The sequence below is a fragment of the Amblyraja radiata genome, chromosome 28, assembly GCF_010909765.2.
Source record: "Amblyraja radiata isolate CabotCenter1 chromosome 28, sAmbRad1.1.pri, whole genome shotgun sequence".
Taxonomy (NCBI): Eukaryota; Metazoa; Chordata; class Chondrichthyes; order Rajiformes; family Rajidae; genus Amblyraja; species Amblyraja radiata.
This window is the reverse complement of record NC_045983.1, coordinates 14225116-14243371: the sequence shown is the minus strand read 5'-3', so window position 1 is coordinate 14243371 and position 18256 is coordinate 14225116. Positions and strand designations below refer to the sequence as shown.

At 49.4% G+C, this 18256-nt stretch overlaps 1 protein-coding gene across 1 annotated transcript in view; it reads right to left on the bottom strand.

Annotated features, from left to right (window-relative positions):
* Positions 1 to 985: 985 nt before the first annotated feature.
* The window catches only part of pitpna (phosphatidylinositol transfer protein alpha), a 61006-nt gene continuing 43735 nt past the window's right edge, over positions 986 to 18256 (bottom strand). The window contains exons 4-12 of the mRNA XM_033045862.1: positions 15393 to 15484; positions 8961 to 8968; positions 7758 to 7832; positions 7543 to 7626; positions 5010 to 5087; positions 4114 to 4224; positions 3385 to 3507; positions 2947 to 3015; positions 986 to 2053 (exon numbers count right to left, since the gene is read on the bottom strand). Coding sequence (XP_032901753.1) covers positions 2968 to 3015; positions 3385 to 3507; positions 4114 to 4224; positions 5010 to 5087; positions 7543 to 7626; positions 7758 to 7832; positions 8961 to 8968; positions 15393 to 15484 — 619 coding nt within the window. The 3' untranslated portion in view covers positions 986 to 2053; positions 2947 to 2967. The remainder of the gene's footprint in view (positions 2054 to 2946; positions 3016 to 3384; positions 3508 to 4113; positions 4225 to 5009; positions 5088 to 7542; positions 7627 to 7757; positions 7833 to 8960; positions 8969 to 15392; positions 15485 to 18256) is intronic.

Below are 18256 nucleotides of genomic sequence, written 5' to 3'. Positions count from 1 at the left end.
CCCTCTGCTCCCTGGCCCCCTGCACCCTGGTCCCTAAACCCTGCACCCTGGCCCCTGCACCATGTCCAAATCATCAGCCTTGTCCCAGCACCCAACACTATGTTCAAACTCTCATCCTTCCCTGCCCCCACTGTGCCACCACCCTGGTCCCATCACCCTGTCCAAACCATCACCCTCTCTGGCCCACCATTACAAGTTCATAAGCTATAGGAATAGTATTAGGACATTCGGACCACCGAATCTACTCCGCCATTCAATCATGGCTGATCTCTGCCTTCTAATCCTACTTTTCTGCCTTCTCTCCACAAATGTTGACACCCGTTCTAATCAAGAATTTGTCTATCTTTGCCTTAAAAATATCCATTGACTTGACCTCCATAGCCCTCTGTGGCAATCAGTTCCACAGAATAACTACCCTCCTTAAAGTTCCTCCTTACCTTTTTAAAAGAGCACCCTTTAATTTTGAGGCATGATCTCTGGTCCTAGACTCTCCCATCAGTGGAATCATCCTCTCCACATCCACTCTATCTATGCCTTTCATTATTCTGTAAATTTCAATGAGGTCCCCCCTCAGCCTTCTAAACTCCAGCGAGTGGAGTCCCAGTGCTGTCAAGTGCTCATCATATGCTAACCCACACATTCCTGGAATCATTCTTGTAAACCTGCCTCATCATCTCCCTATCTCACCACTGTCCCATCATCCTGCCCAACCCAACCAACATCCTGACCAAACCATCTCCCTCCCTGCCGCACCACACAGCTTGCCTGCACCATCACCCTGCCCACCCACCCTTACCCTCCCTGCCCTCAGCAATACCCATTCCATGCCCATTGACACCTGGCTCGCCCAAGTCCACCCTGCCGACTATTACCCTGCCTGCCCACCCACTGCCCTTACCCTGGCAGAGATAACCAGCCCAGGGGCAGGCCTGTCCACCCTCACCCTGCCCACCTACACCAATAAAGAGACAGTTCAGACATTTAGTGCGATTGGATATTTTTATTTATTGCATGAGTGAAACAATTAAAAAAATAAGTGATGCTTTGTTCAAGAAATGAGAAACCAAACCTGGTTACAGTTAGACAGAGGAAGGTACTGATTAGGAGAGGCAGAGAATGTGACAGACCGTATGAATTAAGCACTCAATGAAGTAAACAAGGGCGGTGCAGGGGACAAGGAGGGAGGGACGTTACAGTCTCAGCCCTGAGGTAAGCTCCGTGGGTCTGGCCTCACGTAATGCGGACAGACATTCGTATCCCCGGCACAAGGAAAGGTCCTCAAAACAAGACAAATGCCTCTGATATGCCCAACTACCCTCTCAGCAGCAGCAGGGGCTGAGCCTGGGGAAAGGTCAAAGCCAGTGACCATAGTTCTCACCAAACCCAACCCTCGACCAACAACATTCCCATCCTTCCCTCCCTCCGAGCAGGGTGGTGGGAGGCGAAGGAGTTACAATGGCCCCTATTCATGTCCCTCCTTCCCATATCTCCCCCCCCCCCCACCCCTCCCCCCCCCCCCCCCCCCACCAAAAAAACGCTAACTGATATAATCTGCGCTTTTGGAAAATATGGAATGCAGGCATGCTCCAGAGAGGACAACCCAGGAGCATTTTATTGCACTTAAGATAACCAAATAAATTAATGACATCAATAAATTAACAACCTTAATAGATCACTTCACATGAATGGAGACGGGGAAAGAATCGGAACAGCATATCATGGCCACTTGATGGAATAGTTTAGATTGGTCACCACCTTTAAACCACAGTCAGTCAGTGTTTGCATCAGACACACAGTATATCAATAATAACAGGTACAGCACAGCAAACCCTAACACTCAATATATTCTGCATGGGATAAAATTTAGTGCTTTCTCATGTTTTAAATTCCTCTCTCTGCTCCCAACAATCAATTTCTTCTAGAAACATCTGAAGATTTGTTAAAAATCATCCTGTGAATGAAGAGGTGGGGGGAGGGGGAGAGGGGGGGTTTATTCGAGGCATGACGTCCCTCGCTGGCTGGAGTGTCAGAGCCTCCGACGCGGTCTTAACAGCTGCAATAGGAAGAAAGGAACATCTGAGTCAACTTCAATGCATCATAGTCTTACTATGTACACAGCATGGAAACAGGCCTTTCAGCCTGTCTGTGGCCCCAGCCCATCACACTCCCCTCTCAGTAACCCCGGCCCTGTCCACTGAAGCAGGAACAGGCCCCATGTTGTACGCCAGGTAGAATTCCCAAGCCCTTGCCCTTGCCAGCAGGGAGCTCTACTGCCAGCCTGCTGCTCCAACCAGGTCCATCACCCTCCTACTCTCCAACACTCCCTGCTAGCCCACCTCCCTCCCTCCTTCTCACTAGCCTTCAGCATCCACATCCCACTGCTCATAACCCAACCCATACCACGCACCCCCCCACCCTGCAGTCAGTGACCCACATTCACTCCAGCAACTTGCTGTCCACTCCTCCGATGGGTCACCCCTCTCCCGCTGGCCCACCCACCCTCCAGTCTCACATTCTTCTGCATCCCTCCAGTTCTGGTCTCTCGCACATCCCTGTATTTAATAGCTCCAGCACTAGCCCAGGTACCGTTAGAACCCAGCCACCTGCCTCATGGATCCCCTCCCACTGGACCCCAGCCCCGACTGTCGCCGTGGTTGGTCTCAGATGATGACCAGTGACTATCCTCTGAAGCCCTGCCAGACCTTTCACCACACTAATGATAAATGCACGCACGTTGCTGTAGATACAGGCAGTCTGCAGGCTCACGGGAGCAACAGATACAGGCAGACTGTACTCACAGGTGTTACAAGTACAGGCAGACTGCAGGCTCACGGGAGCAACAGATACAGGCAGACTGCACTTACAGGTGTTACAAGTACAGGCAGACTGCTAGCTCACAGGAGTGACAGATACAGGCAGACTGCACTTACACGATATTGTACTTACTGCATAAACAAGAGTCCGGGGCTAGTCATCAGTGGCCGTCAGTCCCCTCACAGGGCCATTCAATATCATCTGTGGGAGGAGGTCAGTTAGCACACACACAACTGAGGAGGGGCGCAGAGAGAGATATTGCCCCAGGAATGGGGAGGGGATGGATCACCAGGGACGGCTGGGGTGGGGGGGGGGGTTGAGATACACACGCAGGACGTGTCCCACTTCCTAGTGGAGAGTGGGGGAAGGGGTGTGAGACACACATACAGTGTGGGGGAGCGGGGAAGGGGTGTGAAACACACATATGGGACATGCCCCACACGCAAGGACATGCCCCACTGCCTGGGTCGATGAGGGGGTAGGGGTGATACACACGTGAGGACGTGCCCCACTGCCTGGGACTATGAGGGGTGGGGGTGATACACAAGTGGGTCGTGCCCCACTACCCACCTCGTCCAGCTCCTTCTTGGTTTGCTCCTCCATTCGGCGGATGTCGGCCATGGTCAGCTCAATCCACCGGTCCATCCAACAGAAGAGCTGCCGGTGGAAGAGTGTGAACAGTCGCCTCTCCTGCTGCACTCACACAAACACAACAGCACGTTAGCCGTGCAGGGGTCACACCGAGAGGCAGGCACAGTGTCAGCATTACCCTGGACCATTACTCTGGAGCCAAGTCTGTACTCTCCAGCACTGAACAGGTCACCCCCACCCACCCATCCATTTACATTCCAGTCCACAGCACGGCTGCAGGAAGCAGTAGCCTAATGACAGTCTGTCTAAACCTGGACATAGACTCAAAATGCTGGCATAACTCAGCGGGACAGACAGCATCTTGAGAGAGAGAAGGAATGGGTGACATTTCCGGTCTCGACCCTTCTTCAGATATCTCGACCCGAAATGTCGCCCATTCCTTCTCTCCAGAGATGCTGCCTGTCCCGCTGAGTTACTCCAGCATTTTGTGTGTATCTTCGGTTTAAATCAGCATCTGCAGTTCCTTCCTAAAACTGGACATTCAAAGCCATTGGATCTGTCACTGTATAACACTGGGGTACAGTACTGGTGGGGACGGGTTTGTCACGGTATAATGAACCACAGGAGGTTACACAACCTACCTACCCCCCTCCCCCGGTTCCATTGCCACCACGCCCAATCTCCCCGGCCCAAACACATCCCCCGCACCTTCTGGATGAAGCTTTCCACTTTATTCTGAAGCCCCCACCACTTGAACTTCACGGTCACCAGCTTGTATGCGCACATGTGAGGCCAATCTCTCCTCCTCGGCAGGCTTTTCTGCAGGGGACACAGAGCAATGAAGGTCGGGCCACCCAGTGGTGGGTAGAGGGAGGGGGGAGGGAAGCTGGCAAGGACAGTATTAGAGAAGACAGAGGCGAAGATGAAAGAGATTGCACATACTGGAACAAAAGGCAGAGCACTGGTACTCAGCAGGTCAAGCAGCATCTGTGCAGGCAAAATGGTGCACGTTGACATTTCAGGTCCAGACCCTGCGTCGGGAATGAGGGGGAAGGGTGACTGTGCATAGCAGTCTGAGGGGAGGGGGATAGTGCTGGGACAGAGGGTGACAGGTGAGAGGTTAAACCAGGATGGAGTTGGCATCCTGAAACACAGAGTGTGATACGACCGGCACAAATGTACAGAGGGGGATTTACTCTGCATCTCCCTGCGGTGTATGGGGAGAGTAGGAGGAGCTTTCATCTTATCTGGCAGCTCCCTCCTGCCACGGCGTTTGAATGTCCCCACTATGTTTAGTGACACGCTGGTACTGGTCTCAACCATCTCCAATCATTGATCAAGGCCTCTGGCGATAGACACACAAAGGGTGGTGGATTGCATGGAACAAGCTGCTGGAGGAGGTAGATGCGACAGGTACTGTCACAATGTTTAAGAAACATTTAGACAGGTACATGGATAGGACGGGTTTAGAGGGATATGGGCCAAACGCAGGAAGCTGGGACTAGTATAGGCGGAACATGTTGGTCAGTGTGGGCAAGTTTGGCTGAAGGGCTGGTTTCCACACGGTATGACTTTAAGGAATCAGGCAACCAGACGGTCTGTACCTTCCAATTAGAGTCCAGGGGACCACGTCCTGTCTTGACGGATTTGACGATTGCAGGGTCTTCCTCTGGCTTGTAATCCTGAGTGCAGAAAGGGAGACCGTTAGGTTGGGTAGAACTGTACGCACCCGAACAATGCGGTCCAAGGGGAGATAGAGTTTAGAGATACAGAGAAGAAACAGGACCTTCGGCCCACCCAGTCCTCGACGACCAGCGATTCCCGCACACTGACACTATCCTACACGCGCTAATGGCAATTTTATTTGTACAATTATGCCAAGCCAATTAACCTACAAACCTTTACGTCTTTGGAATGTGGGAGGATTCCAGAGAAAACGCACGCAGGTCACGGGGAGAACATACAAACACCCGTAGCCAGGATCGAACCCGGGTCTCTGGCGCTGTAAGGCAGCAACTTTACCGCTCCGCCCGTGCTACCATTCGGCCCTTTGAACTGATGCTGGCCCTTCATGCATTATTGGAATGGCACGCATCCAAGTAAATGGAGCGTATTCCATCACGCCAGCAACTCGTGCCCTGGTACCGAGCTGCTCTTACAGCCGCAGGTGGCTGCCGTTGGTGTGGCATTGGCTTTGTTATTGTCACGAGGTACAGTGGTCAACGGAGACCCCAGGGCATGGATGTGGGGAATGCAGCAATGACAACGCCATGGGCTAGTGGTCAGACTCTCCAGCTGTAGCTGGTCATTACTGTGTACTTTTTAGCTGCTGCGTTATTTGCCACTTATTGCCCCTCCTGACGTGACATCATTCCCCCCAATGCCAGGCAAGTCCCAGCATTGGTGCTGTGTCCGCACTTCCAGGACCAGCCTGTAGCTCGGGCTGGGAGCTTGTGCAGGGCAGCCCTCTGCCAACAGAGTGCGCCACTGCACCACAGGAGCCACCGTGCTCTCATTCACAGCCCAGAGTCATTTATTGTCACGTGTACCGAGGTACAGTGAAAAGCTTTTTTGTTGCGTGCTAACCAGTCAGTGGAAAGACAATACACGATTACAATCAATCCATTTACAACATATAGATACATGTTAAGCGAATAATGTTTAGTGCAAGGTAAATCCAGCAAAATCCAATCAAGGGTAGTCCAAGGGTCACCAAAGAGGTAAATAGCAGTTCAGCACTGCTCTCTGGTTGTGGTAGGATGATTCATTTGCTTGATAACACTCCCATTTTTATGCCACCTCTCTAAGACTTTGGTTAGGCGGTATTGAAGTATTGTGTACAGTTCTGGTCACCTCATTACAGGAAGGATATGGAAGCTTTGCCGTCTGGATTAGAAGATTTGAGCTAAACAGAGAAGTTGGACAAACCTGGATTGTTTTCTCTGGAACGGAGGCTGAGTGGAGACTGATAAATGTGTATAAAGTTATGAGAGGCATACATACAGTAACAGTCAGTACTTTTTTCCCCCAGGGTGAAAATGTCAAAGACCAGAGGGCATAATTTTAAGGCGAGAAGGGCAATGTTTAAAGGAGATATGCAGGGCAATATTTTTTTTGAACACTTTGTGATGAGTGTCTGGAACACACTCTGCCAGGGATGGTGGTGGAGGCAGAGAGGATAGTGGCATTTAAGAGCTTTTAGATAGGCAAATGGATATGCAGAGAATGGATGGATATGGGTGATGTGCAGGCAGAGGAGGCAAGTTTAAGGGCATCATGTTTGGCAGGGGCACTATGGGCTGAAGGGCCTGTTCCTGCCCTGTATTGTTCAATGTTTAAAGTGCAGGTCTTCCTCAGCAGTTGCACGGCATCAAAGTGCTGGGGTGCAGGAGAGGAGCTGCAACAGCAGAGGCTCTGGGCCGACACAAACTGAGGAACAGCATTATCTAACAAAGACACAAAGTGCTGGAGTAATGCCCCTGTCCCACTTAGGAAACCTGAACGGAACCCTCTGGAGACTTTGCGCCCCACCCAAGGTTTCCGTGCGGTTCCCGGAGGTTGCAGGTGGTTGCCGGAGGTTGTAGGTAGTGGAAGCAGGTAGGGCGCAAAGTCTCCAGAGGTTTCCGTTCACGTTTCATAAGTGGGACAGGGTCATAACTCGGCAGGTCAGGCAGCATCTCTGGAGAAAAAGGATGGGTGATGTTTCAGGTCGGGAGTCTGAATAAAGGTCCCGACCCAAAACGTCATCCATCGTTTTCTCCAGAGATGCTGCCTGACCCGCTGAGTTATTCCAGCACTTTGTGTCCATCTTCGATATATACCAGCATCTGCAGTTCCTTTCTGCACAGGAATATCCAACCACTGCACCTCAGACCGTCCTGCTCCATGGACAGAGAAGTTAAGCAGGACATGGAAGGCCCATTCCAGAGATCTGACAAACGGACAAGAGAGCTGCCACCACCACCTCAACTCTCCAAGTGCATCATCATTTTAACAGGCATTGCTTCAGACTCCGGATGGAATTTGTGCAGTGTATCTCCAATGAAAATGACAAGCTTTACCCTCGCTGGGGAAGGTGCTTCCATCTCTCTCCCTTCTTCACACGAGATGGAGTCCAGGTTTGTTTGACCAACTCACCCGACTATGGATCTGCTCCCTGTCTGCAATGTCTATGTGAATGACTTCAACATTTTTCCACGTGTTGGATTCCAGGCAGTGTACCTGTCAGGGATAGAGGGGTAACAGGTTACTCAGGAAAGCCAAGTCACTTCACAAAATGTCAAAGGCTCACAAGAACAGCACCGACAAGTCAGCTGTGGCTGTACAGTGCTCGGGTACAGTCTGTGACTCACGTTTTCTGCGTTGCCCAGATCGGGTTTGTGCCATGTTTCAATTTTGAGCAGAAAGTCATCCTTCATATATTCGTTCTGCAACAGAGTCCAGAAGGGTTATGTTTGGACTGACATCACTCATACAATTACAACTCATCCACCAGACCATGCAATCTTTCCTCACTATAGGTTGAAGCCTGGCTGTGGGATGGAGTTGCCAGCGTAACTCCTCACCTTCTTTGTTATTGAAGGTGACTTTTCCCCACCAAGGGTACAGTTTCTGAACTGCCCACAGCCCATTTATAGAACGTAGAACAGGACAGCACAGTAACGTGTTATTTGGCCCACCATGTCCGTGTCAAACATGATACCAAGTTAAACTAATCTCCTGTGTCTGCCCTGTAATCCATATCCCTCCATTCCCTACATATCCACATGCCAATCTACAAGCCTCCACAATCGCATTTGCCTCCACCACCCCCTCCCCCCGGCTCACGTTCCAGGCACCCACACCCCTCTGTGTAAAACATCTTGCTGCACACAAGATTCCTTCAAACTCTGCTCCTCTCATCTTGAAGCTCAGCCACTAGCATTTGCCATTTCCTCCCAGGGAGAAAGCTTCAGAGTGTCTCTGTGCCTCTCATAATTTTGAAGCTGAGAGCTGGCTATTCTGTGGGAAGCCTCACATTAGTAGTAATTCTAGTCACGCGGAGATGGATGGATTTTGGCTGGGTTCGATCAGCACCCCTCCTGACAGTGGTTGGGGTGAGGACTGGGACTTGCTGATACAGACCACGTCTGGGATGATGCCTGTGAACCCAGGTGGAGGGAGGTGTTGGGACAAGCAGAGAGGTGGGTCCCACTGGCCTTCAGCCCTCAAGCTCCCCACTCTTTCCTCAGCTAACCCCAGTCCAGTAAAACCAGAATACTGACTCCCACCTCATCCTCCAAACCCGCAAGGGTAAAGGGACAGTTGATGTTTCGGGACGAAAGCCTGTATCAGGATTCATCAGAACATGCAGACTGAATGGCAACAAAGTCAGATCTCACCCCACACAGGCTTGTTCTCTTTCCCCAACTTCCATCAACTCCTCTCTCAGCTCCTCGACCTATCCCCACAACCACAGCACCACATCACCCGAGGTCCCATCATCAAAACCCAGTCTTGCCCCCTCCTGCTCCCATCCCAGCACCATCGTAACCGAGTACAGGACGAACACTCACCGTGATAACTGGAGTCGATGAGAGAACAACATAGGAGAGAAAAGAAAGAGTTAGATACTGCAACACTAGCAGGAATCACACAGAGCTCGGCTCCAGGATGGCCACACCACCGACATTAAGCAGCAGTGTGGACTGCAGACACTTCTAACGTTAACACACAGAGATTGTAGTCCGTATTTTTAAATTCTCAGCACCGGCACATGCTTGGCACATCAGCAAACATTGGTGCTCTACCCAATCACAAAGGTCCACTCTCGAGGATTGGCATCTCCCCTTCCTGAAGAGACTATCCTTTTTAAGGATAGTCCGTCATCTTTCAAGGTTGTTTTTCAGTATTCTGAGGAGCAGATTTCAATTTCAAATTCTTTCGTTGGGACTGAAACTCTAAACTCTAAACTTATCTAAAGCCTATCTAAATGCCTCTTAAAACCCACTATTGTATCTGCCTCTGCCACTGCCTCCAGCCCGTTCCAGGCACCAACAACTCTAAAACAAAACTTTCCTGTGTAAAACAATTTTTTACTATATTAATGTTTTGGATTAAAAGTAACATTAGCAAATTTGCAGATGACACAAAGCAGGGTGGCAGTGTGAACTGTGAGGAGGATGCTATGAGGATGCAGGGTGACTTGGACAATTTGGGTGAGTGGGCAGATGCATGGCAGATGCAGTTTAATGTGGATAAATGTGAGGCTATCCGCTTTGGTGGCAAAAACAGGAAGGCAGATTATTATCTAAATGGTGGGAAAAGGGGAAGTACAACGGGATCTGGGGGGGTCCTTGTTCATCAGTCACTGAAAGTAAGCATGCAGGTACAGCAGGTAGTGAAGTTCTTCCCCTCCCGAAGAAAGCTAATGCCACGTTGGCCTTCATAACAAGAGGAGCTGAGTGTAGGAGCAAAGAGGTCCTCCTGCATTTGTACAGGGCCCTAGTGAGACCACACCTGGAGCGTTGTGTGCAGTTTTGGTTTCCAAACTTGCGGAAGGATATTCTTGCTATTGAGGGAGTGCAGCGTAGGTTCACGAGGTTAATTCCCGGGATGGCGGGACTGTCATATGTTGATATATTGGAGCGAATAGGGCTTGTATACTCTGGAATTTAGAAGGATGAGAGGGTATCTTATTGAAACATATAAGATGAAGGCTTTGGTCATGCTAGAGGCTGGAAACATGTTCCCAATGTTTGGGGAGTCCAGAACAAGGGGCCATAGTTGAAGAATAAGTGGTAAGCCATTTAGAACGGAGATGGGGAAAAACTTTTTCACATAGTTGTGAGTCTGTAGAATTTTCTGCCTCAGAGGGCGGTGGAGGCTGGTTCTATAGATGCTTTCAAGAGAGAGTTAGATAGTGCTCTTAGTGATAGCAGAGTTAAGGGATATGGAGAGAAGGCAGGAACGGGGTACTGATTGTGGATGATCAGCCATGATCACATTGAATGGCTCAAAGGGCCGAATGGCCTACTCCTGCACCTATTGTCTATTGTCTGTAAAATATGCCCCGCACATTTCCGTTAATATTTCCTCTCTCACTTTATAGCTGTGCATTTTAGCGTTGGACGTTTCTACTCCGGGAAGAAGGTTCAGACCTTGTTCTCACTTGAACAGGGAGAACACAGAAGATGGAACAGTCAGCCCACAAAGTCTGTGCGGCACATAGCAGCACGATACACTAACCTCATACGCCTACACACAATCCATAGCCATCCATTCCCAGCACAGCCACGTGCCATGTAAAAGCCCCTTGGATGCCACTATCGTGTCTGGCTGAGATAGACGACGAGTACCTTTCCCTCTCCCTCTGAGACAGTGAGGGACTGCTGCAGCTGGCAGAGTTAGCTCAGCCTCTGCACAGCATGTGTAGGGCAGCGGTACCCCATGGACATACATACACTCTGAGATCTGATCTGTACTTGCGCACCTGCACTTCTAGCCTGTGGATTTGGACTCTTTCTTTCTCTTTGTAATTGGTGCCAAAATATGGTAACTGTGCATTTATGGGTTGTGCAAAAGAACTTCACAGTGCTATGCACAGGTGACAATAAAGAACCATTGAAAACAGTTCCACTGGGAGCAAGTGAGATGCCCCAGTGGGCAACGCTTTACTGAGCCACTGGAGGAATAGAAACATAGAAAATAGGTGCAGGAGTAGGCCATTCGGCCCTTCGAGCCTGCACCGCCATTCAATATGATCATGGCTGATCATCCAACTCAGTATCCTGTACCTGCTTTCTCTCCATACCCCCTGATCCCTTTAGCCACAAGGGCCACATTTAACTCCCTCTTAAATATAGCCAATGAACTGGCCTCAACTACCTTCTGTGGCAGAGAATTCCAGAGATTCACCACTCTCTGTGTAAAAAATGTTTTTCTCATCTCAGTCCTAAAAGATTTCCCCTTTATCCTTAAACTGTGACCCCTTGTTCTGGGAAGCAACAGGGAGGAGGGAGGGGAGACGGGGTTTCATGGAGAGTTAAAGCTGCATAGAGAGGCCCGTTTGCATGTGGATGGGATGCCACCACCCCAGGGCAGAGACTGCACGCCTCACTGCTGCCGTTGGGATGCAGTGCCCACACCAGGGCTGGCTGCACTCCATACCCCTCACTGGAAATTGTGGAAGTCAACCAGACCGCCAGGAAATGAGAGAAGCTGCCTTTATATTTTAACGTCTCTTTCCCACATTTAAAATCTTGATCATTCTCATTTCCCTGCAGACTTAATGAAATATTTACGTTGCTCTGAAGTGACCCAGTGCATGGTTTAACCATACCACAAGGATCCAGTATCACCTCAGTGTCATGGCAATGTCACACACCGCCATCACAGGAGCAAGGCTGATAAATTAAAGAGGAGCAAGCAGCCTGCAGGACTAGGATCTTTGTTACTGCAGTGTATTATACTCCGGAGAGAGGGCAAGGGGAGACTTGGGTGTCTTTGAAACATAGACCTCATTTAATATGAGCAGTCACAGCCTAGTTTGTTGCTGTGTGGCAACTCCAGTTGTCTGCCTCTGCTCACAAGCTGCATTCTTAAAGGGGGCGATTACTCCAGGGAAATGAAAGGGCAGCTGCCAAAGTCCATCAGACATCCGCAAAGGATCAGACGCGGGTTAGAATGGAAGAATGCGCAGAGCGCAAGTCGGGAATCTGTAACCTCTCCCGAGGCACTATCCAGTGACATCCTGCGGTCACAGGTGCTGTGTGGATCTCAGCCCACTATACAGGTGGGAGTGCAGAGAAAGCAAGTTTACACAGGATTAGGACCAGGATTAGGATATGTGGCAATATCCGGCACATGGATAAAGCGACATGTGGCACTGCTGCCGAAACCCTCACCACCGCCTGAACTGACACCAACCCCACATTCCTGACCTGCATTCCCCACAGGAGTTATAGATGCTGCACCTCCCACACACTACAAATACTCATATCCATCCCCCTCCACTCTGACCCAGACTACCTCCTGCTTCATTATGACATCTTCCAATTTCCACAAATCTCTCTATAGCATCACCACTCTGTTCTGCAACCTTCTCTGTCCCAGTTTTGCAAATCTGTTTCCTGCAACCTTCAATTCGGCCACTAGCTTTTGTATTCAACACCACTGCCGTTGCTGAGAACAGCATCGAAGAGCAGAGATCACCAGTGGCCAGGATCGGAAATCACATGGCCGTAAACAGCTGCATATCTGGGTCCTTATTGAACTGGCCAATGCAATACCTGGAGATGCAGGGAATGGAGGGATATTGAGTATCAGCAGGCAGATAAGGGTTGGTCTTGGCATTGTGTTTGGTACAGTCATTGTGGCCAAAGGGCCTGTTCTTGTCCAGTGCTATTCTATGTGCTAACTGAGGCTGTTGACAAGGGCAGTTAAAAGTCCAATCAGGCTGGTGTATTTACCGGGGTATTTAGCCCACCAAGATTCCCCCATTGTTTTCTCCTATTGATTGGTTCATCAAACTGCGTGGGAATCACTCCCGTCAAACCCCTTGGGATGTTCAGGCACCTCGCATTTTTGCTTGCCGCTTTCAGCTTTCAATGATTAAACATGATAGATACAAGGTGCTGCAGTAACTCAGCAGGTCAGGCAGCATCTCTAGAGAAAATGGATAGGTGACATCTCGGGTCACGCCCATTCTTCAGTCTGAAGATTAGTTTCTCAGTCGCGACCCTTCTTCAGGCTTATTATTGTATTCATGATTAAACATGGTCTACTTGCGCTTCAAACAGTCAGGTGAGCCTGGGGGGTGATGAGTGGGAGGAGGAGCAGCATCATGCGACAGTGCCTTGCTTGGAGGGGAAAGGTAAAAATAACAGCACCAGCTGCTTAGATTCCTTCACAGGCTGGAACACGCTTTGTCACCGAGGTGTAGCCCGGAGTCCCAGAGCTCCAGAGGGTGGCCATTCTGCCCTTCCATATCGCACAGACCAGCCTGGTTACAGCATCTCAATGTGTGCAGGGGGCTTAATACAGCTGAGAGGTTGGATCAGCACAGAGCAGGTAAGAGTCAACTGGATTGTAGTTTTTATACGCAGATTCAGGCATAGTTTCTTCCCAGCTGTTATCAGGCAATTGAGCCGTCCTATCAACAACTAGGGAGCAGTCCTGAGCTACTAGCTACCTATCATACTTTACTGGAAGTTATTGAGCACTAAACATTACTCACTTTGTCAAGTATTTCTCGATTGTCTTTCCGCTGACTGGTTAGCACGCAACAAAAGGTTTTTCCATTGTACCTCGGTACATGCGACAATAAACTAAACTAAAATCTAAAAAAACTAAACCTAAATAACCTGATAAGCATCTTAGTCTGGATGATTTGACCATTAATTACTTTCTAGATTTTTGTGACCACTGCAGCCTTTGGGGATGAGCAACTCTAATATAGAATGGTACAGGACAGGCCGTACATCCCACAATATCTGTGCCGAACATGATGCTGAATTAAGCTCATCTCAGCTGCCTGCAGGTCATCCATATCTATGTGCCTATCTAAATGCCTCTTAAAACCCACTATTGTATCTGCCTCTGCCTCTGCCTCCAGCCCGTTCCAGGCACCAACAACTCTAAAACAAAACTTTCCTCGTACATCTCCTTTAAATTTTGCCTCTCTCACTAAAGTTATCTTTGATATTTTGACTGTGGGAAAAAGTTCTGACTACCATTCCCATCTATGCCTCTCATCAATTTCTATGCTTCTCTCAGGTCTCCTCCCAACTTCCAACGCTCCAGAGAACACAATCCAAGTTTGTCCAACGTCTCATATTGATATCCTCTAATGCAGGCAGCATTCTGGTCAACCTCTTCTCTATGCTCTAAATCCTCCACCACGGGCAGCACGGTGGAGTAGCGGTAGAGTTGCTGCCCTACAGCGCCAGAGACCTGGGTTTCATCCTGACCACGGGTGCCGTCTGTACGAAGTTTGTCTGTTTTCCGTGACCATGTCGGTTTTCCCCGGGAGCTCCGGGTTCATCCCAACGCTCCAAAGACGTACAGGTCTGTATGTTGTGTAGGAAGGAACTGCAGATGCCAGTTTAAATCAAAGGTAGACACAAAATGCTGGAGTAACTCAGCGGGACAAGCAGCATCTCTGGAGAAAAGCAGTGGGTGACGTTTCGGATGAACTCTTCTTTTTACCTGAAAAGTCATCCACTCCTTCTCTCCAGAAATGCAGCATTTCCCACTGAGTTACTACAGCATTTTGTGTCTATCAAGGAACTGCAGATGCTGGGCTGGTTTAAACCGAAGATCGACACAAAAAGCTGCAGCAACTCAGCGGGACATGCTGCGTTTCTGGAGAGGAGGAGTGGGTGATGTTTCAGGTCGAAAGAAGAGTCTCCACCCGAAACGCCACCCATTCCTTCTCTCCAGAGATGCTGCCTGTCCCGCTGAGTTACTCCAGCTTTTATGTGTCTACCAGGTTTGTAGGTTAATTGACTTTGGTAAAGGTTGTAAATTGCCCCTAGAGTGCAGGATGGCGCTAGTGTACGGTGATCGCTGGTCGGTGGGCCGATGGGCCTGTTTCCACACTGCATCTCTAAACTAAACACTTCTTGTAATGGGGCAGGAAGCATTGCATTTGCTATTAAGTGAAAGTGACTAGAGGGCAGGAAATTGAGTAGTTATATGTCAGTGAAGCAGAAAAGCCACAGAGCGACGATGGGATAGGAGCGGTGTTTAACATCCATTGGACTCCTCACGGCACTGACTATATTAACTGTGTTTTCAGACAACTTAACATAAAAATGAAGGTCACAACAATGAGAGTATTTGGTTTCCCCTTGTGCGAGTCTTGGAAAGCAGACAGCGCTGTAGTATTCACCCAATTTAAGAACGTGGGTGATTTTCTCTCTGCAATGTGCCCACCCACACTCCAGCCCAGGCCTCCGGCTGACCATCAGCCCACCCCACATCAGTGCAGGAGCTGTTTCACTCACCGGTTCTGCAGTATGGATATGCGTTCCAGGCCTTCTCGTGTACGTTCAGTGCTCCTTCAGGAGCCAACATCTGCACAAACCGCGGCACCTTGCTGAAAGAACAACATGGTTTTACTGTCCCTCACGTCATGTCGAGTCGGACGTCAGCAAGCTGCTCACAGAGCCCGAGAAACACCAGGGAGAGTCGTACCGCACGGCAACAGGCCCTTCGGCCCAACTCCAACATAGCATCGATCACCCATTCACACTAGTTCTACATTATCCCACTTTCTCATCCACTCCCTACATAATACGGGCAATTTACAGAGGCCAATTAACCTACAACGTCAAGTCTGACATCAGCAAGCTCCTCGCACAGGGCTCGAGAAGCATCGGTAATGTCTCCAGTTAGATTATACCGCGCGGAAACAGGGCCGTGCGGTCCTTCATGCCGATTACAATGTCCCATCTAAGCTACTCCAATATCCCTATAAACGTTTCCTATCCATATACTTGTCCAAATGTCATTTAAATGCTATTATAGAACGTGCCTCAATTACCTTCTCTGGCAGCTCAGCAGGTCAAGCAGCATATGTGGAAGTAAATGGACAGATTACATTTCTTCAGACTGAATAAGGGTCCCGTCCTGAAACGTCACCTGTCATTTTTGTTCACTGCTGCTTCCTGACCTGCTGAGTTCCTCCAGCACTTCGTGTTTTGCTTGTGATTCCAGCACCTGCAGTTCCACACGTCTCCATTTTACAACTCTAGTTAAATCCCCCCTCTTATATCCCTAAACACCAGCACTTTGGCCTCTCTCACAGGTGCCCATCAGCTCTCATTTGATTATTTTTGTCTTTGGCCTACACTAGGGACATCTCCAAAGCCAATTAATTTAACAACACGTCTTTGGAGCGTGGGAGGAGAACAGAAGACCCAAGGGGTCACAGGGAGAACGTGCAAACTCCACCCAGAAGATGCCGGAGGTCAGGATCGAAGCCAGGCCCCTGGGACTGAGATAGACAGACACTGCAGCACTTGTTTAGATTGTGTAAGAGGACGCTGCGAGTTTTTAAGGTGGATTCCAGGATCAAGTCTTCCTCTCTTGCACTAGTCCTGGGGATTCACCTGCAGACTTTCACTGTCTGAAGTACAAAACAGTTGCCAATTAATTCAATGAAAAATTCAGGAGAAGCTTCTTTACCCAGAGAGTGGTGAGAATATGGGCAGCTCTCCCACATTTCAAAGACATTAGGGTAATTGACTTTAGTTTAGTTTAGAGATACAGCCTGGAAAGAGGTCCTTCGGCCCACCGAGTCCACACCGAGCAGCGATACCGCACACTAACACTACCCTACACACACACACAAGGGATGATTTACACTTAAACCAAGCCAATTAACCTACAAACCTGTATGTCTTTGGAGTGCGAGAGATGTCCCTAGTGTAGTACCACAGGCAAAGGCCGACATATGTACACGCACCCCCACCCCCCTCCCCCAGGCAGGGGCAGAGGTATAAGGCCCTCAGGGGCCAAGGTATAGATCCCCTCCCCCAGGCAGGGGCAGAGGTATAAGGCTCTCAGGGGGCCAAGGTATAGATCCCCTCCCACAGTCAGGGGCTAATGTATGTATCTCCCCCTATAGACAGAGGCTGATGTATATGACCCTCAGGGGCTGCGATGTGCAATCGAGGCATTTCAAGGGAAACCAAAAACGTGTCAGGGAAAGGAATAGAGGACTGCGATGGAAAGAGATAGAGGGTTGGGAGGCTGGTGTAGAGTGGATCATTTGAACCAGGTTGCTCCTTTCTGTGGCTTGCCTTCAATAATTAAAAGGAATGAATTTGAGCTTCAGCGTGCGAGATTGACAGGTTGAATCCTCTAATTCAGTCACCCGCCAGTCACAAAAGATTGGATCAAATTCACAAAACCCTGGTAGATAAATAATAATTTTGAACTTTCCTTAGACTCAACTCAGTTCCCCAGGAAAGTCATGCATCGGAGTAATCTGTGGAGGGAAAGGACAGGTGATGTGAGACCCCTTTTCAGACCTGAAACCTTGTCTGCCCATTCCTTCCACAGATGCTGCCTGACCTGCTGAATTCCTCCAGCACTTTGTTTATTGCTCAAGACCCAAGTTCCTTGTGCCTCCATGCAAGGGATCTGTTCGATATAGGGACAGGAACAGCCTGTAACTAGACAGTCGCCAACATCAGGCTAGCATTATTACACAGCCCCCACACGCATTAATAGTCAACCTCCCTCCATTACCTCACCATACACCTATCAAGCACCGTGTGGTTCAGTAACAGAATATCATTGACATCTCCAATGAGCCATAAACTTAAAAAATGCCGGAATCTGCAACGGTGCAGTGGGGAGAGCTGCAGCCTCCGCTCCAGGGACCCAGGTTCGATCTTGATCTCCGGTGCTGTGTGGACTTTGCATATTCTCACAAATGTTCCAGTTTTATCCCAAACACACTAGGGTTGGTAAATTGCCTGCTTTACATTGCCCGAGGTAGGTAGGAGAAGAATAGCGATGGGGGTGGGAGGTCAAGAGTTGATGTGCGGGACAGAAGTTTGCAGACGAGAATGGGATTAGTGGGAGTGCTGAGACCAATTGGTTCTTGTGTCAGAATTATGAAATAAAATCAAGCTCGGCACGGTGTCACAGCAGTAGAGCTGCTGCGTTACAGCACCAAAGACCCCGGTTCGATCCTGACTACGGGTGCTGTCCTGACATAGTTTGTACGTTCTCCCCATGGCCTAAGTGGGTTTTCTCTGGGAACTCGGTTTCCTCCCACACTCCAAAGATGTAGTTTTGTAGGTTAAATGGCTTCAGTAAAATGTGTGTAAGATAGTGTTAGTGTACGGGAATCTCT